Below are 21,975 nucleotides of genomic sequence, written 5' to 3'. Positions count from 1 at the left end.
GTTTCCTGGAGGGAAGACAGAACATTTCAGACCTTTGCCCCTTCCCTTCATTTGCTTTCTGATTTCACACTCGCTTCCATTTAACCTCCCTTCACAGTTTTTCCTGCTCATCTTTCCCCCCCACCTAGTTGTTATTTTCCTCCATCCTTCCGTTGCTTTTAGAATACAGACATACCATCTAATGTTCCTGTCTACAACTAGCTTGAATGGCAGGAAAGAAATGCAGTTGGGCTCCAGTCCATTACATTCTGTTGGCGCATAAGGTCCATCGCTTCTAAAACTCCTCCAACAGAAATGGATTAAAAGAAAGTGGAGAGACATCTATATTCCTAAGTGAATAAGAAAGAAAGAACTTAAGACTAGCTGTCCTCTGCTTTCAAGCATTATTCAGAAAAAAAAATATTCATTTGATCCAGCGTGAGTCTGAAAGCTTGGAAGACTAATGCTGGAGCATGGTTGTTGGAACTGCGTATGTCCAGTTTAATGAAAAGAAGGACTGGGGGGACATGATAGCAGTGTTCCAATATCTCAGGGGTTGCCACAAAGAAGGGGGAGTCAAGCTATTCTCCAAAGCACCTGAAGGCAGGACAAGAAGCAATGGGTGGAAACTTAGAACTAATGAGAAATTTCCTGACAGTTAGAACAATTAATCAGTGGAACAACTTGCCTCCAGAAGTTGTGAATGCTCCAACACTGGAAGTTTTTAAGAAGATGTTGGATAACCATTTGTCTGAAGTGGTGTAGGGTTTCCTGCCTAAGCAGGGGGTTGGACTAGAAGACCTCCAAGGTCCCTTCCAACTCTGTTATTCTATTTCTATATGTGATTTTCTGATTACCCGTAATTTCCCTGCAAGCTTGTGTGTATGAGAGGTCCTTGGTGATCTCTGAGCTTAGGTGTTTTTCTTACAGACGTTTTATTACCCAAACTAGAAAACATCATCACGGCTAGCCCTGATGATGTTATCTAGTTTGGGTAATGAAACATCTACAAGAAAACAATCAAGCTCAGAACAGCAAGAATCTCTCATTTCAGCCCCCAGATACAAATATTCTCATTGGCTTGTGTACGTGTGTGTGTATTTGCACACACCTCTTCCACAGGCATACCTTTTTCTCTGAGTTTATTCCTTTGGAAAATAGGCATATTGCCGCACCCTACTTGGGGATCAGGTGAGTGGTATATTCTGCCCAACTTCCTTCTTGGAGTCTCTTCTTCTACTTAACAGTCACAAAAACATCCTTGTCTCCCTCCCAAAAACATCTAGTTCATTTCTTATCTTCTTCATTTGATCCAGGAAGTAGCTGCTCTCTTTATCTCAGTGTCATCAGTCCTGGAGTCTTATCTTCTCATCCCAGGTTCATCTTTCTTTAATCCTTACCTAAAAAGCAATTTTACTCATCCTTAAGGATGTATCTGCCCTTTTTTTTTTTTTTAAGACATTACCTCACTTCAATGCAGAGACAAGTTCTCCCAGGTGGGGGGGGAGGGGAGGGCTCCTGTCTCAAGGGCAACTGGAAAGCAAAAAAGCAAAAAACAACTGATATGTGACTGTAGCAAAGTCTTGGGTTTCAGGGTACGAGAGAAGGACGAAAAAAATGACAGAGGCAGCAGAAGAAATTGGCTGGGGAAACTTCCGTCTTTAGTGCCCTGATACTTCTCTGTGTGTTTTCTGACATCTTTTATAAGACAAGATTAAATAAGAATGCATCAGATAACAGGCTTCTCTTTAGTAGGAGGAAGAGTACCAAAATGGACATTTCTTGTTCTAAGATAGACTTCATTAGCAATAGCAATAGCCCTTAGACCTATATACTGCTTCATAGTGCTTTAACAGCCCTCTCTAAGCTGTTTACACAGTCAGCATATTGCCCCCAACAATCTGGGTCCTCCTTAGAACCTTTCATGACTGTTAAATTGTTCTTTTATTTTCTGAGGCAATCTCTAGTTCAGTTTTCCTTGATCCAGCAGCATCTCTGAGACCCCAGAAAGAATCACAGGTTTGGAGAGTTAACCTGGGAAATACACTGATCTCAGAATTCCTTGGTGTGTGTGCCATTGTTTCCTCAACAAACAGCAAATATGAAACTTTTGGGATACTGAAATTAGAAGAAAAGAATTCATGAGAAATTAGCTCCAGGAGAACGCCTTCTCACACTCTGATTATGGAATTTGGCTACTTTCTTTCTGTCATCAGCTGTGATACATAACTTCTTCCTAGCATTTATCTTTAAATTGTATATGTTTTGTTTTAAAAATCATAATTGTCTGAATGTATACTGACTAGTGGGGTTTCTTTTCAGTCATCTTCTCAACAAAAATCTGATCTCTAACAATGTGAACTCTTGATCTCCAGGCTTGCAATCTTAATATGAAAGGCTCCAGACGTTTTCCACTTGGCGCCTTCCATATTTGAAGCATGGGCAACCATGAAGCAAGACCAAACATTCTGTGTCCGAAACATGAATTGAAACAAGACCAGGAGCCATGCTGGTTACAAATTCTGAGAAGCCCAGTATATCTCGCTGGCAACAGATAATGCTTGGATACTCAAAGCCCAACCTCACCAGGACACACAATACTTGGGGGGGAATGACTTCAGTTTGATGTCTCTTTTTTCTTCTTCTTCATCTTGTGATATTCCCCATTAGGTAGCAAAACCAATTAATTCAGCGTGGAAAAACGCTGCTTTTACAGGATTTCCTTCGACAGTTTACCAGTGAATAATCCCCTTGAAACATTTGCTTCTGAACAAACAAGAACTCCAAGCTAAAGAACTACAACACAAAGTTAGCCCCAAATCCTTTCTGCTCTTTTGCTTAATCTGTCATTCTAGTGTACTGGGAAGAAAACATTTTTGAAAAGAGCTTGCCAACCTCAACTTTTCCCTTGTACTCTGGGTCCGTCCCATCAGAACATCTCTGGAAGTTAATTAAGCTTGGTCGAATTCTCCATCTGGTGAAGTTGTTTATGATGCTTTGAGCTCCAGAAGCTGCCTGGGCAGACTTTGGTCTCTTATCAAACAAGAGAACTGGTTTACGCAGTGTTGTGGGGGTAGGGGTTGGGCACAAAACTCCATCTGGAAGGGAATTGGTTGGCTATGCTTTATCTTTTTCTAAGCTCTCCTTCAGAATAGAATGGAAGAGCTCCATCCTTGGTTTTTGAGATTTGCTCTTTTGTGTGTGTGGAAAGAAACTCTTCTGTTTGAAGCAGGGCTTTTTCCTACCTTGGCAACTTTAAGACCTGCGGACTTCAACTCTCAGAATTCCCCAGCCAGCGTTGTTCACCCCCATCTGGGTTGCAGGAGAAGGCATACATCCCCAGCGTTCCGTTTCTAGTAGAGGAAAAGGGTGGCATTCAGAAAAAAAGGCTTTTTTCCTGAAAAATAAAAATAAAAAGATACATATTTTTTTTTAAGACAGGGTATTTGTTGTCCCCTGTGTCATCAGCTCCTTAAGCGTCATTAATGGCCTGATTGCAGCCTGATATAGCTTTTAGCTTTTAATGTTTTATATATGGTTTTTAAATGCATTGTAAGCCGCCTTGAGTCTGCGGAGAAAGGCGGCATACAAGTTGAACAAATAATAAATAAATAAAATAAATAGAACCAGTGGTGGGTTGCTCCTGGTTCAGGCAAACCGGAGGTTCCACCCACCTGCCCAGACGTCATCAAAAACACTCTGCGCATGTGCAGAAGCTTCTGCACATGCGCAGAAGCGAGCAAGCGCTCCCATGCGCTCCTAATAGCAAACCGGTAGTGCCGGGATTTGAATCCCATTACTGTATAGAACATAGAATAACAAGATCGGAAGGGATCTTGGAGCTTCAGCAGGAGGCCTTATACCAGGGGTGTCCAACCTTGGCAACTTTAAGACTTGCGGACTTCAACTCTCAGAATTCCCCAGCCAGCCATGCTGATATGCTGGCTGAGGAATTCTGGGAATTGAAGTCCACAAGTCTTAAAAGTGGTCACGATTGGATCCCTCCCTGCCTTGTACCATTCCAGACAAATGGCTTAATTAATTGATTCAAGTATATCTTGAAACCTATTTCCAGAAGAAATCGTATTTCTCTCTGAAACATATTTCAAGGAATAGAAAACTGCTGGAGGCATTCAGATGATTTTATTCCCCACCCCCATGCTCCCCCACCCCCTTGATACCCCTTAAACCCCTTAATGGATCTCTGGTTATTTTTCATAGATGAGTGGTTTAAGAAGGACCTTGAAATGTAGCACCGTTGTGGTATGTTTTTTACTGAAACCTTTTGTTCTTTTCCCCGTTCATTTCCCTGCACCAACCGAATTGCATCTCTAAGAACAAAGGCAAAGGGGAGCTTCTTAAATATGCACCAAATGCCTCTGATATAAACCATCAACCTTTGCTTTCCTGACAGAACTTCTTAGCTTTTTCTAAAAAAAAAAGGGACTCCTTGTTTTAAAAAGGGACAGCTAAATCTCTGTGGAGTGACAGTAGGAAAGATTGCTGTTAGTGGCTGTAGGATCTCAGTCTCTTGGTGAAACCGGAAGTTGTACTCCAGAGGCTTTAGTTTAATCCAGCAGGATTCGAGCCCCGTTCTCACATACCATATTGGATTTAATTTAAAATATCCAAGGCAGTTGATAGCCTCGGACTCGAATAGAACCGTTCAAGAGAGTAGTAGGGAGGACGATTAGCAACGGTGAAAGAATAGAGGAAAGCGAAGGAAGTGAAGAAAACTTAACCCAATAGCTCAAGCGTATCTTTGAATAGGCAAAGTGGGATCCGTGAGTTCCTTAAAGAGTTTTGCAAACTGCAGCTTTCACCATGGACGGGTGATGCTGGCGGGAGCTTTTGTGTGCAATCCCGCCCTTCTCATTTCGGCATTAAAATGTGGGGGTGCTGGACAGTGTGAAAGGGGGAACCAAGCAGCCTTCGGAATCCTTTGTCCCCACTTCTTGTGTAACAAGAGAGATCAGCATTCAACCGGGACACTCAAGTAATTTTGGTTCTGTTTCTCCCAAGTGTTTTTAAAAAGGGGGACACATCTCTTGGGATGTTGGAACATGACATCAAAAATGTGTTTATTTCATGTGTTTTTCTTTGTTCTTTCAGCTTCCTCTACAAATTCAGAGTATGACTCCTAAATCCATTCCCCCCCCAATTTCTCTCTGCTGATATCCTAATATCCCTGCATTTGTTCAATCAAATGTCTGATGGCAGAGCCGTCAAATTTTTGGAGAGACAAATCTGTAACATCCTCAATTCAGCCCATGTTTTTTTTCCTTTTTCTTCTTTTGTTCTATCTATGCCTTTCCTTAGACTCCCTTTTGTTTTTTTTGTTTTTCCTTTCCAGATGAATACGGGATTTTTCATTTATACGTTTGGAGAACACACACGTACCTATTTTTCTTGGCTTTTGTGTTTTATTTCAGTTTAACCGACTAATCCTCAAGCAGGTCTCTGTGCTGAGGGGGCTTCTTTCTGATTTTTGGAGTGCTGCCAAGTGGGTTGAAATTGGAGGTTGATGTGGCATCTTTTGCTTCTCTGGGTGTTTTGAGCTGTGTGATTTATGCCGTTGTATTTCTTATTGTGTTTTTAGAGCAGCAAACCATAACTATTCACTTTCCTGACAACCACTTAGAATTCTTATAGATGCATGCAGCATTTAAATGCATGCTTGTGCTGATGGGGGTGATGCATTTTTCCCTTAGAAATTTTGATATCGTTATTTATTTCCTTCTTTATTTCCTTTCACTGTCTTTTTTTTTTTTTAATCAGTTGAGTTTCCAAAACATGGTGGTACAATCAACATTTTAAACTCAATAAACAGCATGGTTGTTGTATAGACACCAGCATATCGTAATTTACAAGCTAGGAGTTGCACATTCCTTTGGTGATGAAAATAACCCAAACAAGGAGAAAAAGAAGCAGAAGAGGCTTCGTTTTAGAGACAGACTCAAGGTTTTTCTGAACACATATTAGCCGTTGTGAAGATAAGGTCGTCCTTCTATCTGGTAGATTCTGTTATAATGTTGAGTTGTGATGTTTCTTTATTTCCACATCACTGATTGCAGTGATCTGCTGGGTATTGTGTTAGAAAAAGCCAAAATTCCATTTTCAATACAGTTCTAAGTCATGTGAATAGCATGGTTTGCTTTTCATTAACATGATTATATTTTAAAAAAAACACACACACACAATTTGATTGACAAGTTACATACATGGTTAATTCTACTCACATATGTTCTTGCCATGGCAACATCTCTAAAGCATTCAGCATTCTGAAACGAGGCCGAGGCTGTGAATAAAATCAAGTGCTTTAAAAAAAAAAACTCCTGTTGCATCTGTTCGAATCCATGGATTGTCTTGGAATAATTAACCTGAGAGGTTTTGCACTTCAGGTGCATTTCCACTGGGTGGTGACAAAGATCAAGAATAATCCAGTAACATTTCTTCAAACCAAATTCAAAGAGTGTTTTGGAGAAGAATCCTTCTTCTATCTATTCCCTTTACTTTTGGCCAGCCTATTGTTCAAATCGAAGCAACTTGATTAGCACAGCTAGATTTTTTTTTAAAAAAAGAACACATTTTCCAAAACACTTAACTACAATCATATTTGCTCTCTAGTGCTGGTGGTAACATTTAAGATTCATTCTATTGGACTACAGTGGTCCTCGACTTAACAATTGTTCATTTAGTGACCATTCGAAGTTACGATTGCACTGAAAAAAGCGACTTACTACTCCAATCCTCTCATTTACCACCATTGCAGCATCCCCACAGTCATTTATTTATTTATTTATTGGTTCAATTTATATGCCGCCCTTCTCCGGAGACTCAGGGCGGCTTACAATGCGTTAAGCAATAGCCTTCATACTTTTGTATATACCTGCTTAGTAGGGCTTTCGGCCCACCCTAAGCGGTGTTCTTTTTTTATACAAAGTCAGCTTATTGCCCCCACAATCCGGGTCCTCATTTTACCTACCTCGAAAGGATGGAAGGCTGAGTCAACCTTGAGCCTGGTAAGATTTGAACTTGCAGTAATTGCAGGCAGCTGATGCTACTTAACAGCACTTTAGTCTGCTGCACCACCAAGGCTCATGTTATCAAAATTTGGCCACTTGGCAACCAACATACATTTTGTGATAGTTGCAACATCCCAGGGACATGCGATGGCCATTTGTAACTTTCCCCGCTGGCTTCTGATAAGCAAAGTCCATGTAGGAAGCCAAATTTGTTTAAGAACCATGTGATTCACTTAACAACTGCAACAATTCACTGAACCTGGGCCAAAAGGTTGTAAAATCAGATACAAGACCTTTGAAGGTCTTTGAAGACCTTTCGCTTCTCATCCAAGAAGCTTCTTCAGCTCTAACAGGATAATGGGGAACGGAAGGATTTACATTCCTTGCAGACAGCTGGTCATTTGCATCCTTTTGCATCAGATGCTGAGGGAAGAGAAGCAAATGCGGTGGTTTGCTTTGGAGACAGTTCTGAGTTAGACATCCACCTGTTTTGGATGCAGCAGAGCCACATTTATTATACCGAGCAGAGAACTGACCTGGGCAGTCACCAAGGGCCTCCCCCCTGTCTTGACTGCCTATGGAGAAGATCAGCGCTATCAGAACCGATCCCAAAGGAAAGCAAAAACCCTTGCGTTTAGTAGACTATTTCTCAACACAGCCCGATGGTATTCCTGGATAATCTGAAGTAAAGGTAGTCCTTGATTTGCAACCATAATTGGGACTGGAATTTTTTGTTGTTGTTGTTGCTAAGCGATGTGGTTATTGAGTGCCCAACTTTATAATCATTTTTTGCTGTGGTCACTAAGTGAGTCTGGCTCCCCCCATCGACTTCGTTTGTCGGAAAGCCAGCTGGGAAGGTTGCAAATGGCCATCGCATGATGTTGCAACTGTCATAAAATACCTGCCGGTTTGCCAAGCACCTGAAGTTTGATCACATGACTGTGCGGGAGGGGCACTGCAATGCTCCTACCTGTGTTTTCCCGAAAATAAGACTGGGTCTTATTTTCTTTTGGGTCCCAAAATAGGCACTAGGGCAGTGTTTCTCAACCTTGGAAGCTTGAAGATGGGTGGACTTCAACTCCCAGAATCCCCCAGCCAGCGCTGCTGGCTGGGGGGTTCTGGGAGTTGAAGTCCACCCATCTTCAAGCTTCCAAGGTTGAGAAACACTGCCCTAGGGTTTATTTTCAGGGGGTATCTTATTTTTTCCCCCCCATGTACAGGAGGCCCACTTCTTCTGCTTGCTCATAATGGGGCAGGAGCCTAGCTGTGCAGGCTCTTAAGTAGGGCTTATTTGGAGGGGGTAGGGCTTATATTAGGCACATACATTAAAAACCATGCTAGGGCTTATTTTCAGGACCGGTCTTATTTTCAGGGAAACAGGGTAAATGCAAAGATCGTGGTAAGTCACTTTTTTCAGCACTTCTGTAATTCCGAACAGTTGTTAAAAAACAAATGGTCATAATCTGAAGACCGCCTGTGTCATAAAATGAGCGTCGCAATCAGTTTCATCCCATAGAAAGCTTGGCTTTCAGGCAATTTCCGCACAACTTTTTTACGCTGTATGTGCCCTGGCGGACTTTGCATGCTTCGCTTCGTTTGGTTTTAGAAAGTTTTGATTGAACTCTGAAAGATGGTTCGTTTTTGGTTGGCCGTCGATTGTAATTGAGGCTTTTGTTGATGCAATAATGAACCTATTTTTTCTTTCTTTCTTTTTTTCTGAATTCTTTTCTTTTTTTCCCTTGCCAGCACCCGATATCGTGGTCTTCCTGTTCGCTACTATCCTCCCAGTGTCTCCTGGTATTCCATCTTTTACCATCTATGTAACATTTGGGGTGATTGCACTTTAAACAAGGATTGGTTTTACTTACTAACCAGCATGAGTCGTGGTTTACCTTATCTGTACTTTCATTCCTCCTCACTAGAAAAAAAATTGAACCCCACATAAGGACATTTATCCAAGAATGATGCCACGGGCGCCCATGTTGCATCGGTGAGAATTGTGAACATGCACAGGAGCATTTCCCCCAATGCCATTTTGAGTAATTGGTTCTTGAGGCAGCCTAGAGGAGCAAAGGTAGATTTTATAAACCTAGGTGCCTTACTATCTTAACCAAATAACAACTTGGAAGGGACCATGGAGGTCTTCTAGTCCAACCCCCTGCTCAGGCAGAAAACCCTATATCCGTGATGGCGAACCTATGGCACGGGTGCCACATGTGGCACGTGGAACCATATCTGTGGGCACACGAGCATTGTCCTAGCTCAGCTCCAGCATGCATGTGCGTGCTGGCCAGCTGATTTTCGGGCCTTCCGGTTCCATCAGAAGTTGGGAAATGGGCTGTTTCTGACTTCCGAAGGGCCTCCGGGAGTGTGGGGAAGGCTGTTTTTGCCCTCCCCAGGCTCCAAGAAAGCCTCTGGAGCCTCGGGAGGGTGAAAAACGGGCCTACCGGGCCCACCGTGCCATCACGGGCCAAAGCAGGGGGAGTGGGGGGTGTCACACACGCATTGAATTATGGATGTGGGCATACGCATGCGCAGCTCCCCTGTGCTCCCCCCCGCTTTTGGCACACGACGGCAGAAAGGTTAGCCATCACTGCCCTATACCATTTCAGACAAATGGTTGTCCAACCTCTTCTTAAAAACCTCCAGTGACGCAGCACCCACAACTTCTGGAGGCAGGTCATTCCTCTGATTAATTGTTCTGACTGTCAGGAAATCTCTCCTTAGTTCTAAGTTGCTTCTCCCCTTGATGAGTTTCCACCCATTGCTTCTTGTCTTCTTGTTGGAGAATAGTTTGACTCCCTCTTCTTTGTGGCAACCCCAAAGATATTGGAACACTGCTATCATGTCTCCCCTAGTCCTTCTTTTCATTAAAATGGACAAACCCAGTTCCAGCAACCGTTCTTCATTTGTTTTAGCCTCCAGTCCCCTAATCTTCTTTGTTGCTCTTCTCTGCACTCTTTCTAGAGTCTCCACATCCTTTTTACATTGTGGTGACCAAAACTGGATGCCGTATTCCAAGTGTGGCCTTACCAAGGCATTATAAAGTGTTATTAACACTTCACGTGATCTTGATTCTATCCCTCTGTTTATGCAGCCTAGGACTGTGTTGGCTTTTTTGGCAGCTGCTGCACACGGCTGGCTCATATTTTAGTGATTGCCCACTAGCACTTCAAGATCCCTCTCACAGTTAACTACTATTGAGCCAGGTACCGCCTCTATACTATACCTGTGCATTTTGTTTTTCTTGCCTAAATGTAGAGGCTTACTTTTTTCTTCTTATGGAAGAATGGATCTCTTATAGATAGTCTGATGGTGGAAGACTGCAGGAAGACTGGCTGATGTCACTGGAGTGGGTGGGTCCAAGATTTATAAGCATTTTTCAAGCTTTGCAACTTTAAGACACATGGACTTCAACTCCCAGAATTCCCCAGCCAGCATTGTTGGCTGGGGAATTCTGGGAGTTGAAGTCCATGTGTCTTAAAGTTGCCAAGTTTGAAAGACACTGTTTTGGGATCCCTTCCCACAACCCTAATTCTGTGAGGAACCCTAATATTTTATATTAAGTCACCTGGGTTACATTATTCATGCCTTGGCATCATGCATGTTCGGACAGCATGTCAATAATGTGGCGAACTAGGTAACAGCCTGCCACTGCATGCACCGGTAGTCCTTGACTTACAACTGGTTGCATAGCAACCACTCAAAGTTATGATGTCCCCCCCAAAAAGGTACTTACGACCGGGATTGTAATGATCCCTGGGCACCTAATCGCATTTTGGATGCTTTATCGATGGCCATTTGCAATGTCCCATGGTTAGGTAACCATGATTTAAAACAAAGGCCTTCAAACTTGGCAGCTTTAAGACTTGTGGACTTCAACTCCCAGAATTCTCCAGCCAGCTATGCTGGCAGAGAATTCTGGGAGTTGAAGTCCACAAGTCTTAAAGCTGCCAAGTTTGAAGATCCCTGAATTAGAACATTTTTTTTTTGCCGGCAAACCAACATTTGCTACCAGTTTCTAGAAGAAAATACACTCATGGGTTTGCTTAACGACCGTGGCATTTGCTTAATGACCGATTCATTTAATGACCACGGCGACTTGCTTAACGACTGCCACACACACACACAAAATCATAAAGCCTATCCGTTGCATGATGACCCGTACGGAATGATCCTCATGATTTGCAAACATAATTCCAGGCTTAAATACGGTAGTTAAGTCGACGGCTACCTGTCTTATGTCTTTGAGGCTTCTTCGGACCTTGTAGAAGCTGAGTTTAAAAAAAAATAAATAAATCACCATTCAACAATTGCAGAGTATTATGAAACCCTCTTGGTTGCCCAAAGAAATCCCAGCATCCCAGTTTTGTTTTTGTTTTTTTTTCCCGGCTCAGCTGAGCATGAATTCCTACAGCGTTTCAAGGTCCTGGCTGTTTTGTTTTTACCCTGAGCCGAAACCTGCACTTGAAGGCTGTCGCTGGTTTGAAAAAAAAAAAAAAGAGAAGACAATGCCTTATGAACATGAATGTCATTTCTCGTATTGTTCCTAGCCCATCCCTCTGTAATTACAGGCTCGCAAATTGGGCCCTTTTGCTTTTGTGCAAAAGGCATAATGGGAACTTGGCTTTTCGCCGTGGCCGTAAACACATTGTCACGGAAGGAAGCTTTCTCCCTCGATTTCAAGGGAGTTGCATTTCAAACCGTCTCTGTCAAGTGCTGGAGAGGAGAGGCAGGCGCAGAGCCGCGATGCAGAGCACCCAGGAGAGGTTGTCTTCTACCTTTTTCACTTGTTAAATTCTAACAACAAACCGAGATTCATAGAATTCAGCCATTGTCGCAGCAGCCGTAGACAGCCAGGTTGAGTAGAACCAGCGGCCGTGACAGCTCTGATGCAGAGAGGCAGAAAAAGAACTCGGCCTCTTTCCTTCCTCTTCCTCAGGAGGGTCCAGTTGCGTGTTTGCCCCTGTTTAAGAGGCCCTGACGGAAAGCAAGTCGTAAGAGGGCGAAAGTTGCAAGCAGGGCTTGAGCAAAAGACGATGGTTGTACATTTGGCCAAACAGCCTTTTGATGGCTTGTAAAGGGTAAAGGTAAAGGTTCCCCTCGCACATATGTGCTAGTCGTTCCTGACTCTAGGGGGCGGTGCTCATCTCCATTTCAAAGCTGAAGAGCCAGCGCTGTCCGAAGACGTCTCCATGGTCATGTGGCCGGCATGACTCAACGCCAAAGGCGCATGGAACGCTGTTACCTTCCTACCAATTCTTCCTACCCTATTTTTCTACTTGCCTTTTTTACGTGCTTTCGAACTGCTAGGCTGGCAGAAGCTGGGACAAATAATGGGAGCTCACCCCGTGACGCGGCACTCGGTATTCGAACCACTGAACTGCCGACCTTTCGATCGATGAGCTCAGCGTCTTAGCCACTGAGCCACTGCATCCCTTTCCTTGGTTTAGATGCGTGCAAAGTTTGAAGGATCAACAACATTGGCAGACTAAGATCCCTTTTGACATCTGAGCCTGGTTAAAATTGAAGTTTGTTGCTGGTAGTCCTTGACTTACGGTCACAATTGAGCCCAAAATTCCTGTTGCCAAGCGAGACGTTCGTTAAGTGAATCACTGCAGGGGTTAAGTTAGTCCCCCGGTCGTTAAATAAATCTGGCTTCCCCATTGACTTCGCTTGTCAGAAAGTCGCAAAAAGGGGATCACGTGACAACCCCCCCCCCCCCCGAGAGAGACACTGCAGCCATCATTAATATGAATCAGTTGCTAAGCATCTGAATTTTGATTTATGTGATCATGGGGATGCTGCAAAGATTGTGTGAAACACAGTCATAAGTCATTTTTTTCAGTGAGATAGTAACTTTGAGTAACCACTAAACAAATTGTTGTAAGTCGAGAACTTAACTGTATGTATTAAGCAAATTTATATAGCCGCCCAGTGTACACATTGATGATGTCGGGCAGTTTACAAAAATTTTAAAAAGTCCACCATATAATGAAACTCATTAAAAACACACACACACCTTGGCATCAACAAAACAATCAAACCAGACACTTGGTTATCTCTCTCTCCGTTTTGTGATTCCCCAGGCCTGTTGACAAAGGCACTTTTTAGGGCCTTTTGCAAAAAACAGCAGGGTGGGGCCCAACCAGGAGTGAAATCCAGCAGGTTCTGACAGGTTCTGGGGAACTGGTAGCAGAAATTTTGAGCAGTTTGGAGAACTGGCAAATAACACCTCTGGCTGGCCCCAGGAGTGGGGAGGGAATGGAGATTTTGCAGTATCCTTCCCCTGGAGTGGGGTAGGAATGGAGATTTTTTTTTTATTATTTGATTTATATGCCGCCCTTCTCCGGAGACTCAGGGCGGCTTACAATGCGTTAAGCAACAGCCTTCATACTTTTGTATATTTATACAAAGTCAGCTTATTGCCCCCACAAACCGGGTCCTCAATTTACCTACCTTAGAAAGGATGGAAGGCTGAGTCAACCTTGAGCCTGGTAAGATTCGAACCTGCAGTAATTGCAGGCAGCTGGTGTTAATCACAATGCAGTCTGCTGAGCCACCAGTATCCTTCCCCTGGAATGGGGTAGGAATGGAGATTTTGCAGTAACCTTCCCCTGCCACGCCCACCAAGCCATACCACACCAAGCCATACTACACCCATGAAGCCACGGCCACAGAGCCGTAGTAAAAACCGATAGTAAAAAAAAAATTGAATTTCACCACTGGGCCCAACTGTACCTTGAAGGAAGTGATGTTCCGTAAGGGGCCACCACCGAGAAGGCTGTTTTTTTTGTGGGGGCCACCAGATGACAATCCCTAATCGATGGGACCCATAACAAGCAAGTTCCCTGAGAATCTTAAACTGGTGTGAGTATGTGTGTATGTGTGTAGCCCTTCTCTAAGCCTGCCTTTGTGGGCTGCGCGATATCTGTCCAATTATTTTGTACATCTATTGAAAAACCACCAGCCCTGCTGCGTGCACAGCCTTTGATCTTCCCAGGCATCAGTTTGTGATTTCGGCTGTTAATACATGGTTAATACTTCAATTGTGACACCCGCTTCTTAATTAGAGAACTGGCAAAGTGTAGTTCAAGGTTATCCTAGCTTCGATCTTGCCCGCCTTTTCAAAATGCAGGTGTGGAGCTTCCCACATCCAGACCGCTTTGAATCAGGCACACCAGAACTAATGCACTTTCCCTCGCCCTGGCATGTGAGGGAGGGATGGGACAGAAAACAATCTTCAAAAGCAAGAAGGGATTCGGTAAAAATGTTGTATTTTTTCCCTTGGATGGCATGAAAGCTTTGATGGTAATTAAGAGATCTTAACGTCTGCTAATTTTTTTTTTTTAAAAGAATAAAAGCTGCCTTATCAATCAACCTAGGAACATTTCGATGCTTTCTCTTGGGAAAGTATGCACTGACTCAACATTTCAAAAAGGAGACGAATCGGAGCGATTATAGGATGAAGTGTTGTTGATGTTACTGGAACCTCCAAAATGTAGATACCTGGATAGAAATAGGCGTGAAGGGTAATGGGCGTTTTTAGGTTGCGATTATGAGAGGCACAGAGCATGTTTTAAAGGAGTCTTGTGGGCTCCCCAATAAACATACAGAACAGTGTTGGTGAACCTGTGTTGTGCATGTCACAGAGGTGATACCCCCTGCCATTGCTGACACCTTTGGATCCTCTGGAAGTCGTGCAAGAGGACTTTGCTCTCACACAATTTCTGAGGGATCTAAAAATTGTGAACGTGTTCTCACTTGATTTTCTGGGGTTCTCTCTCTCTCTCTCTCTCTCTCTCTCTCTCTCTCTCTCTCTCTCTCTCTCTCTCTCTCTCTCTCATTCTTTTCCTCTGTAATTCTCTCTCTCATTCTTTCTCTCTCTCATTCACTCTCATTTTCTCTCTCTCTGTCTCTCAATCACTCTCATTCTTTTCCTCTCATTCTCTTTCTCTCTCTCTGATTCTTTCTCTCCCTCTCATTCTTTTCCTCTCTCATTCTCTTTCTCTAATTCTCTCTCTAATTCTTTCTCTCTCTCATTCACTCTCATTTTCTCTCTCTCTCTGTCTCTCAATCACTCTCATTCTTTTCCTCTCATTCTCTTTCTCTCTGATTCTCTCCCTCTCATTCTCTCTCTCTCATTTACTCTCATTCTTTCTCTTATTCTCTTCCTCTCTCATTCTCTCTCTCTCTCTCATTCACTCTCATTCTTTCTCTCTCATTCATTCTCTCTCTCCCTCTCTCATTCTCTTTCTCTCTCAATCACTCTCATTCTCTTCCTCTCATTCTCATTCTCTCTGATTCTTTCTCTCTCTCTCAATCACTCATTCTCTCTCTTTCTCTCAATCACTCTTTCTTGCCCTCTCATTCACTTTCATTCTCTCTCTCTCAATCACTCTCATTCTTTTCCTCCCTTTCTCTTTCTCTAATTCTCTCTCTGATTCTTTCTCTCCCTCTCATTCACTCTCATTCTTTGTCTCTCTCTCATTCTCTCTCTGTTTCTTCCTCTCTCTCATTCTCCCTCTCTTTTTTCTCTCATTCTCTTCTATCTGATTCTTTCTCTCCCTCTCATTCTCTCTCTCTCATTCACTCTCTCATTCTCTCTCATTCTTTCTTTCTCTCTCATTCATTCTCTCTCTCCCCCCACAAATAGTTTGCCATCACTGATGATATAGACAAGCAGAGGTGTGTCTTAACCCTGGTTACACACATTAGAATCTATCTTTGATTGGATGTGGTTGTTACGCAGTCGATGACTGTCACAAATGTTTTAATTTGGAATTTTGCACTGGCGGTGGCCATCTAGCAAAGGACCGTAGCTTCAGGCTTGCAAAAGGTCTTAGGTTAAAGGCCTCTGACATCTTCAGTGATCAAACACTGAGCTCGTTGGGTCAAAGGACTGATTGCATACAGGAAAGCTTGTCATGTTACTAGATGTCTGAGGGTGATAGATGCATTGTGGTCTTAGGAGCTTGCATTTGGTGGCAAAATGCCTCCAAGCTGGGGGGTCTTTATAACCTTGGAACTAACGATGCCATATTCCCTATGAGTTTCATCCACCTTTGTGACTGCAGCTTCCAAAAACCAATCATCCATCCCCATGCTTCCTCCTTTAGGTCTCCTTGTTTTGTTTGTTTAAACACCTCTTACGCCGATTCTACAGATCTTTTGCCTCCATATAGCAATAGCCCTTAGACTTATATACCGCTCCACAGTGCTTTAGAGCCCTCTAAGCGGTTTGCAGAGTCAGCCTATTGTCCCCCAACAATCTGGCTCCTCATTTTACCCACCTCGGAAGGATGAAAGTCTGAGTCAACCTTGAGCCGGTCAGAATCGAACTCCTGGCAGTGGTCCGATTAGGTTAGCCTGCAATACTGCATTCTAATTACCGTGCCACCATATAAAATCTGCAAAGCTAACTACCTGACAATCAGTTTCGGCTTGTCGTTTTGTTTTTGTTTTGTTCCCTTCCTTTATGTAGTCACTAAAAATGTTCTCCCTATCAGTTGTTTATTAATCCCTAATTGATCGGGGCAAAAGGGATAACTCTTTCTCGCTGCCACTCTTTTCCGAAGTTAGTCCAGATAAGCTACTGTTCTCGCTACGAAGCCACTGCAAGAGAGAAGCCCGTCAGGTTTTGTTGCTGGATTTTCCAGGGAAATCTGCCACCTGCAAAATCAAGGGAAGGGAGCAAAATTCCATAATATATATTGGTGTTTGAGGTTGACTGATCTGCAGCCTGATGGAACGCGAGTGAAGATCCGATTTTCTCCTGACTTTCTGTATAATGCGCAGGTGGCCCGGAGAATGAAAATAGCTTGAAATGGAAGCTTCAGCGAAATTATTGGCAGTAGGAATGCTTTTGCAGGCAAGTTGCTAGGCTGCTGTTTCACGTGATAGTAGCGTCTTACAGAGAATTCAGCTTCACATTTTGCAAAGGTTACTGCAAGATTAAGCATAGTGCAGGGGTTCGGTCCAGTTCTATATTTGTGGACCTCAACTCCCAGAATTCCCCAGCCAGCATAACTGGCTGGGAAATTCTGGACTTGAAGTTCACAGGCCTTAAAGTTGCCATAGTTGGATACCCCTGGCCTTAAAGCATCCCCATCTAGTTAGGACTACACATTTGCACCAGGGGTGGGTTCTACTTACCTTTACTAGGTAAGTTCTAGTCTTATTTTCACGCATACACACTTCTGCGCATGCACAGATCACCCATAATGATGTCGTGGTAGGTGGGCGGAGCCTCCCACCAGTTTTACTACCGGTTCTATAGTACCGGACCGAACCGGGAGCAACCCACCACTGATTTACACATAGTTAGGACTGCAGAAAAAACAATTGCAACCAGGCTGCCTTCCATGGAGGACCTGTATATTGCACGAGCCAGAAAGAGGGCTGAGAAAATATCTACAGACCCCTCACATCCTGGACATAAACGGTTTTTAACTCCACCTCTCAGGATGCCGCCATAGGGAACATTTGCGTGCCAAAACAACTAGACTGTTTTTTCCTTGTGCCATCACTCTGCTAAATACCTAATTCCCTCAGCACTGTCTTATGTCTAAGGATCGTCTAAGGATGTTACCCATGTACTAGGGCTCTTATTATTATTATCCTTCTCATTTTTCCTAATCCCTTCTCCTATTGGTATCTTATGATTATATTACTTCGTTGTTTATTTATGTTCGTTTGTTGTTGCTTCTGCCCTGGAAACAAATTCCTTGTTTGTGCAATCACACTTGGCCAATAAAGAATATTCTATTTTGTTCCATCTGATGACAGGAGATTCCTGTTGAATCATTCCAGAGCAGAAATGTGTAACCTTTTTCCAGCGAACGGCCCTGCTAGGTCTTGGACAGGCATGTCGGGGCCCATCCTTCCCAATGCAGGATAAATATAAAAAAAAAAAAAATGAACCCCGATTTCATTCTGTTTCCATCTATTTAAAACAAAATGCTTCTAATGGGATGGCTTTAATAATGTAAAACGATCGTGCCTTTAATCATTTACCCTTGCGTTATATCGAAAATTAAAATTTGGTGGTAACTTCAGAAGGGTCTCGTAGGGTGTGCAGCCAAGATTTTGAGAGGGGGGGGATGCTATTCTGCTAGAAATCAGAGAAAGGGCTACAAAAGCAGATGGCGGTTGTTTTTTTTAGCAGCTGAAGGACTTGGTCACACCCAATGCTGAGAAAGCATAATGATTAAGTCCTTCTTCTCTTCCAAGTTTTATAATATAATATAATATAATATAATATAATATAATATAATATAATATAATATAATATAATATAATATAATATAATATAATATAATATAATATAATAATATAATATAATATAATATAATATAATATAATATTATAATATAATATAATATAATATTATATTATATTATATTATATTATATTATTATATTATATTATATTATATTATATTATATTATATTATTATATTATATTATATTATATTATATTATATTATATTATAATATAATATAATTTTAAATTGGGGTATTTTAAATTTCTGGGGTTTTAAATGGAGCCAAATTTATTTAATAATTTTAAATTTTAAATTGATGTTTGTCTTGTGTTTTTAAATAGGCTGTACACCGCCTTGAGTCCTTTGGGAGAAGGGTGGTATAGAAATAAAATATTATTATTGTTGTTGTTGTTGTTGTTGTTGTTGTTGTTGAAAAAAAATAGTTGACTGCGCAGTCTGCTCTTGGGGAGCCAGCGATTCGAAACTGGTCATGATTTCCCAGTAAATATAATAACATTCAGTTCATCCAGCATTCCGTTTCAACCCTGTGGCTGTTAGAAGATGCACATCTATAAAATTCACAGCAGACAAAAATTCTCCCTTCCATCTCCCAAGAATTGCTGAACACGCCAAATTTTCAGAAATGGGGTTCAGCAGCCTTTTAAAATTAAGACCTTGATCTGCTGTGGTTTCAGGAAAGCCAGGCTTGTCCACTTAATAGAAAACATCCAGTCGGCATAGTTTGGATCATACAAGGTTGGATTTTGCATTTTCCAGAAAATCCTTGCTAACTTGAATGAGGTTTTTTTTTTTTTTTTTTTTGATAATCAGACATACTGCCTGCAGTTGTTACCATCCAGGGAGAAACGGAGGTTGTTTGCATTTGAGCGTAAAATAGGCGGTAACTTCTAACCTCTAAGGATTGAGTTTATCTTTAAACCTTCCAGCATTGTTTTTCTTTTTATCTATTTCACACTCTATGATGCATTATGTGAAAGAAACAAAAACAAACCCCAGGCCAATCTATCTATGAGGTCATGGTGAGAATTTACTTATTTATTGATTTTTTAATTATGAGCTGCCTTGAGTCTTTGATTGGGGCGGCCTTATAAAGCTAATAAATAACAGCAATTTAATTGGCAGACATATTGATTACTCATTTTATTTGTCTTCTAGGTAAAGAGGATGAATTTCCAAAGAAGTTGGGGAAAACTCCAGCTGACAATCAACCTGCCATGCTGAATCTCACCCATCTCGTCAACGGACAAAAAAACAACATTGTCTCGAAGGAGGCCCGGGCAAGCCAGAGGACTGGAGAAGGATATCGAGAAGGTTCACCAAGGAGATATGGAGAAGGAGTCCAAGAAAGCTCACCCACAGCACGAACAAAGAGAGACCGGGATGGCTCACCCACACCGCGGGCAGAGAGAGGCCGAGAAAGCTCACCAAATCGCCAAAGACGAAAAAATTCCTTGGAAAAAAGGCACACTTTGAGACATCAGCAAAAGCCAGTAACACTAAACACACAAAGTGGGTTGCCAAAGCACGATGGGGAGAACCCCAGAAGAAAGCCAGAAACACAAACAGAGGTTGACCCCAAGCAGAAACACAACGCAGCCGCGAACCAAAACTCCAACGCAGTATTAACTAATACAGGGAAAGAGTTTGTACCCAGGTGGATTAAACCTTCCGATGTGAAGATCATTGAAAAAACGACGAAAATCACCATGGAGTTTAAGACTAGATCTCCAAAGCAGGCCTGGACAGGACCAGCCCCTGCTTTGGAGGACGAAGCTCAGCTATTCAACCCCAAGCAAAAAGTTAGGGTTTGGGATGTGGATGAAAGTAAGCGTGGGTCGAATGCCTCGCAGTACGACAACGTTCCCGAAGCTGATCTGGAGAATGGAAATTTCGTGGAGCAGGCCCCGGAGAGAGTTGCTTTGCCAAGTCCAAGGAACACAGCTTTCTCCAGCGGTTCCAGAAAAGAGATCGAGAAAGGATCTAGTCCACCAAAAATATCCAACAGTTATGCCTTCAGCGCTCAACCAAGGGCCCCCAGATACTCATCCCAATCTGACGGATCGGTGGTTGGACCTCATATGAGACAGCCACCACCATCTTACAATAATCCACCTGTTTACCAAGGGTATTCTCCAAAGCACATTACCAAAGTAGGTAACTTCACAGCCACGCAGTACAATCACGGGACTCGCACCAGCTCCGCCACTCAGTTGTACAGTCCTGATTTTCCACCAGAGGTGGAAACTCATCAGATGCTCTCTGAGAAGCCGCCTAGAAATTACTCTGCCCTCCACCAGAATCTTGTTGTGACGCCTTCGAGTCGGATAGAAGTTCTCCCAGAAGAGGTCTTCCCAAGCAGTCCCAGAGGCCTCCGTCCTGCAATCCCTCCAGTCGATTATCTGCCAGATCATAAAAAATGGTCGGACCCCCCTTTTGCGTACAGGCCGGGAGCCTACGGACAATCGTGGGGTGGAGACGGTGGCCGAAGTCACTTCGCTAACCTGAAGAGACATCCAGGGTTTCAGCCTAAGCCTCTTGAAGACCACAACCTTCCCACCCTTTCCGTGGACAGGCCTCTGAGATACAGGACAGCCTCAGGGGAACTCGGGCCCCCCTCCTACCAGTATCCGAGTTCCCCTGGCCCCGACCGCCATTACAGGCACCAAGCGGATGGGTTGTCTACGAACGAATCAGTGCTGCTTTGAAAATATATATATATATATATCTCACTTCCGCTCACCTAAAAGGCCAGGAGGAAAAGAAGAGGCTTTGGGTCGAGAATGATCTAAGATTAATATTCTTTCCACAGGACCATTCAAACTCTCGTGCAGAAAAGTATAACACTACTTCGTGTTCGATTTTGACGAAAGGCGACCCTGAGAAACGAGCAGAGCAAAACGAATCTCATAAATGTAGCAATATCTTCCCCCGTGGCTGTCATGGCACTTGTTTGGTTCAGTCGCTTCTTTGGGAAAACGAACCAGTAGCCTAAAATTTGCAAAGCTCCGCTCAGCCAGCAGGACCCAGGAGACCCTTGACTGGGGGCAGATGCAAAATCTAAAAAAAACGGAGGTGTGGATGTCTGGGGACCACGCCCACAAAGTACTTTCTATTTAACTTTTAAAACAAAAAAAAAATTTTTGTGCTTAATTTAATTTATAAACCATCCGTTACTTAGAAAGGAATTTGGGGTGGGGTAAAGGTGGGACGTCTTGACTTCTTCTTTCTTTTTTTTTACACACTGCCTCGGTAGCTTCAGAAGAGAAAAAAAAAAAAATCCAGGTCCTCGGAAGACCATCTCTAGAGAGGGATGCGGTGGCATATGGCTAGCTGGAAGAAGACCTCTGGGTCCAAATCAGCGGCACTCTGACGTAGCCAATAAATGGTGCTTCTGTAACCAGGACTGTATGAATTGTAGCACACTGTCGGATGTTGGGCTGTTTGACTGACTCCTTCATACTTCACATCTCCAAAGCAGCTGTGCACTGTAGTAGCTGTCATTTTGAGTGTCCCAGGTGAGTTCTGCGGAGGGAGGTTTAGAAGTCCAGCAAATGCAATTGATGCATTTGTAGTGTAGAACAGGGGTTCCCTAACCCCGGGGTCCCAGCTCACTATTGGGCCACGAGCTGTTTGCAACCGGGGCACCAGTGGTGAAATCCACATTTTTTTTACTACCGGTTCTGT

At 42.9% G+C, this 21,975-nt stretch overlaps 1 protein-coding gene across 7 annotated transcripts in view; it reads left to right on the top strand.

The window, feature by feature from the left end:
- USP6NL (USP6 N-terminal like) overlaps window positions 1-21,699 on the top strand; it is a 145,235-nt gene extending 123,536 nt beyond the window's left edge. For all 7 annotated transcript variants that reach the window (XM_034442124.3, XM_034442125.3, XM_034442120.3 and 4 more), the window contains one exon: window positions 19,447-21,699. In XM_034442124.3, the coding sequence (XP_034298015.2) occupies window positions 19,447-20,996 (1,550 nt within the window). In that variant the 3' untranslated portion in view covers window positions 20,997-21,699. The remainder of the gene's footprint in view (window positions 1-19,446) is intronic.
- The last annotated feature ends 276 nt before the right edge of the window (window positions 21,700-21,975 follow it).

This window comes from Pantherophis guttatus, chromosome 7 (genome assembly GCF_059756535.1).
Source record: "Pantherophis guttatus breed Tessera chromosome 7, ASM5975653v1, whole genome shotgun sequence".
NCBI classification, from domain to species: Eukaryota; Metazoa; Chordata; class Lepidosauria; order Squamata; family Colubridae; genus Pantherophis; species Pantherophis guttatus.
This window is presented reverse-complemented; position numbering and strand designations above follow the sequence as displayed.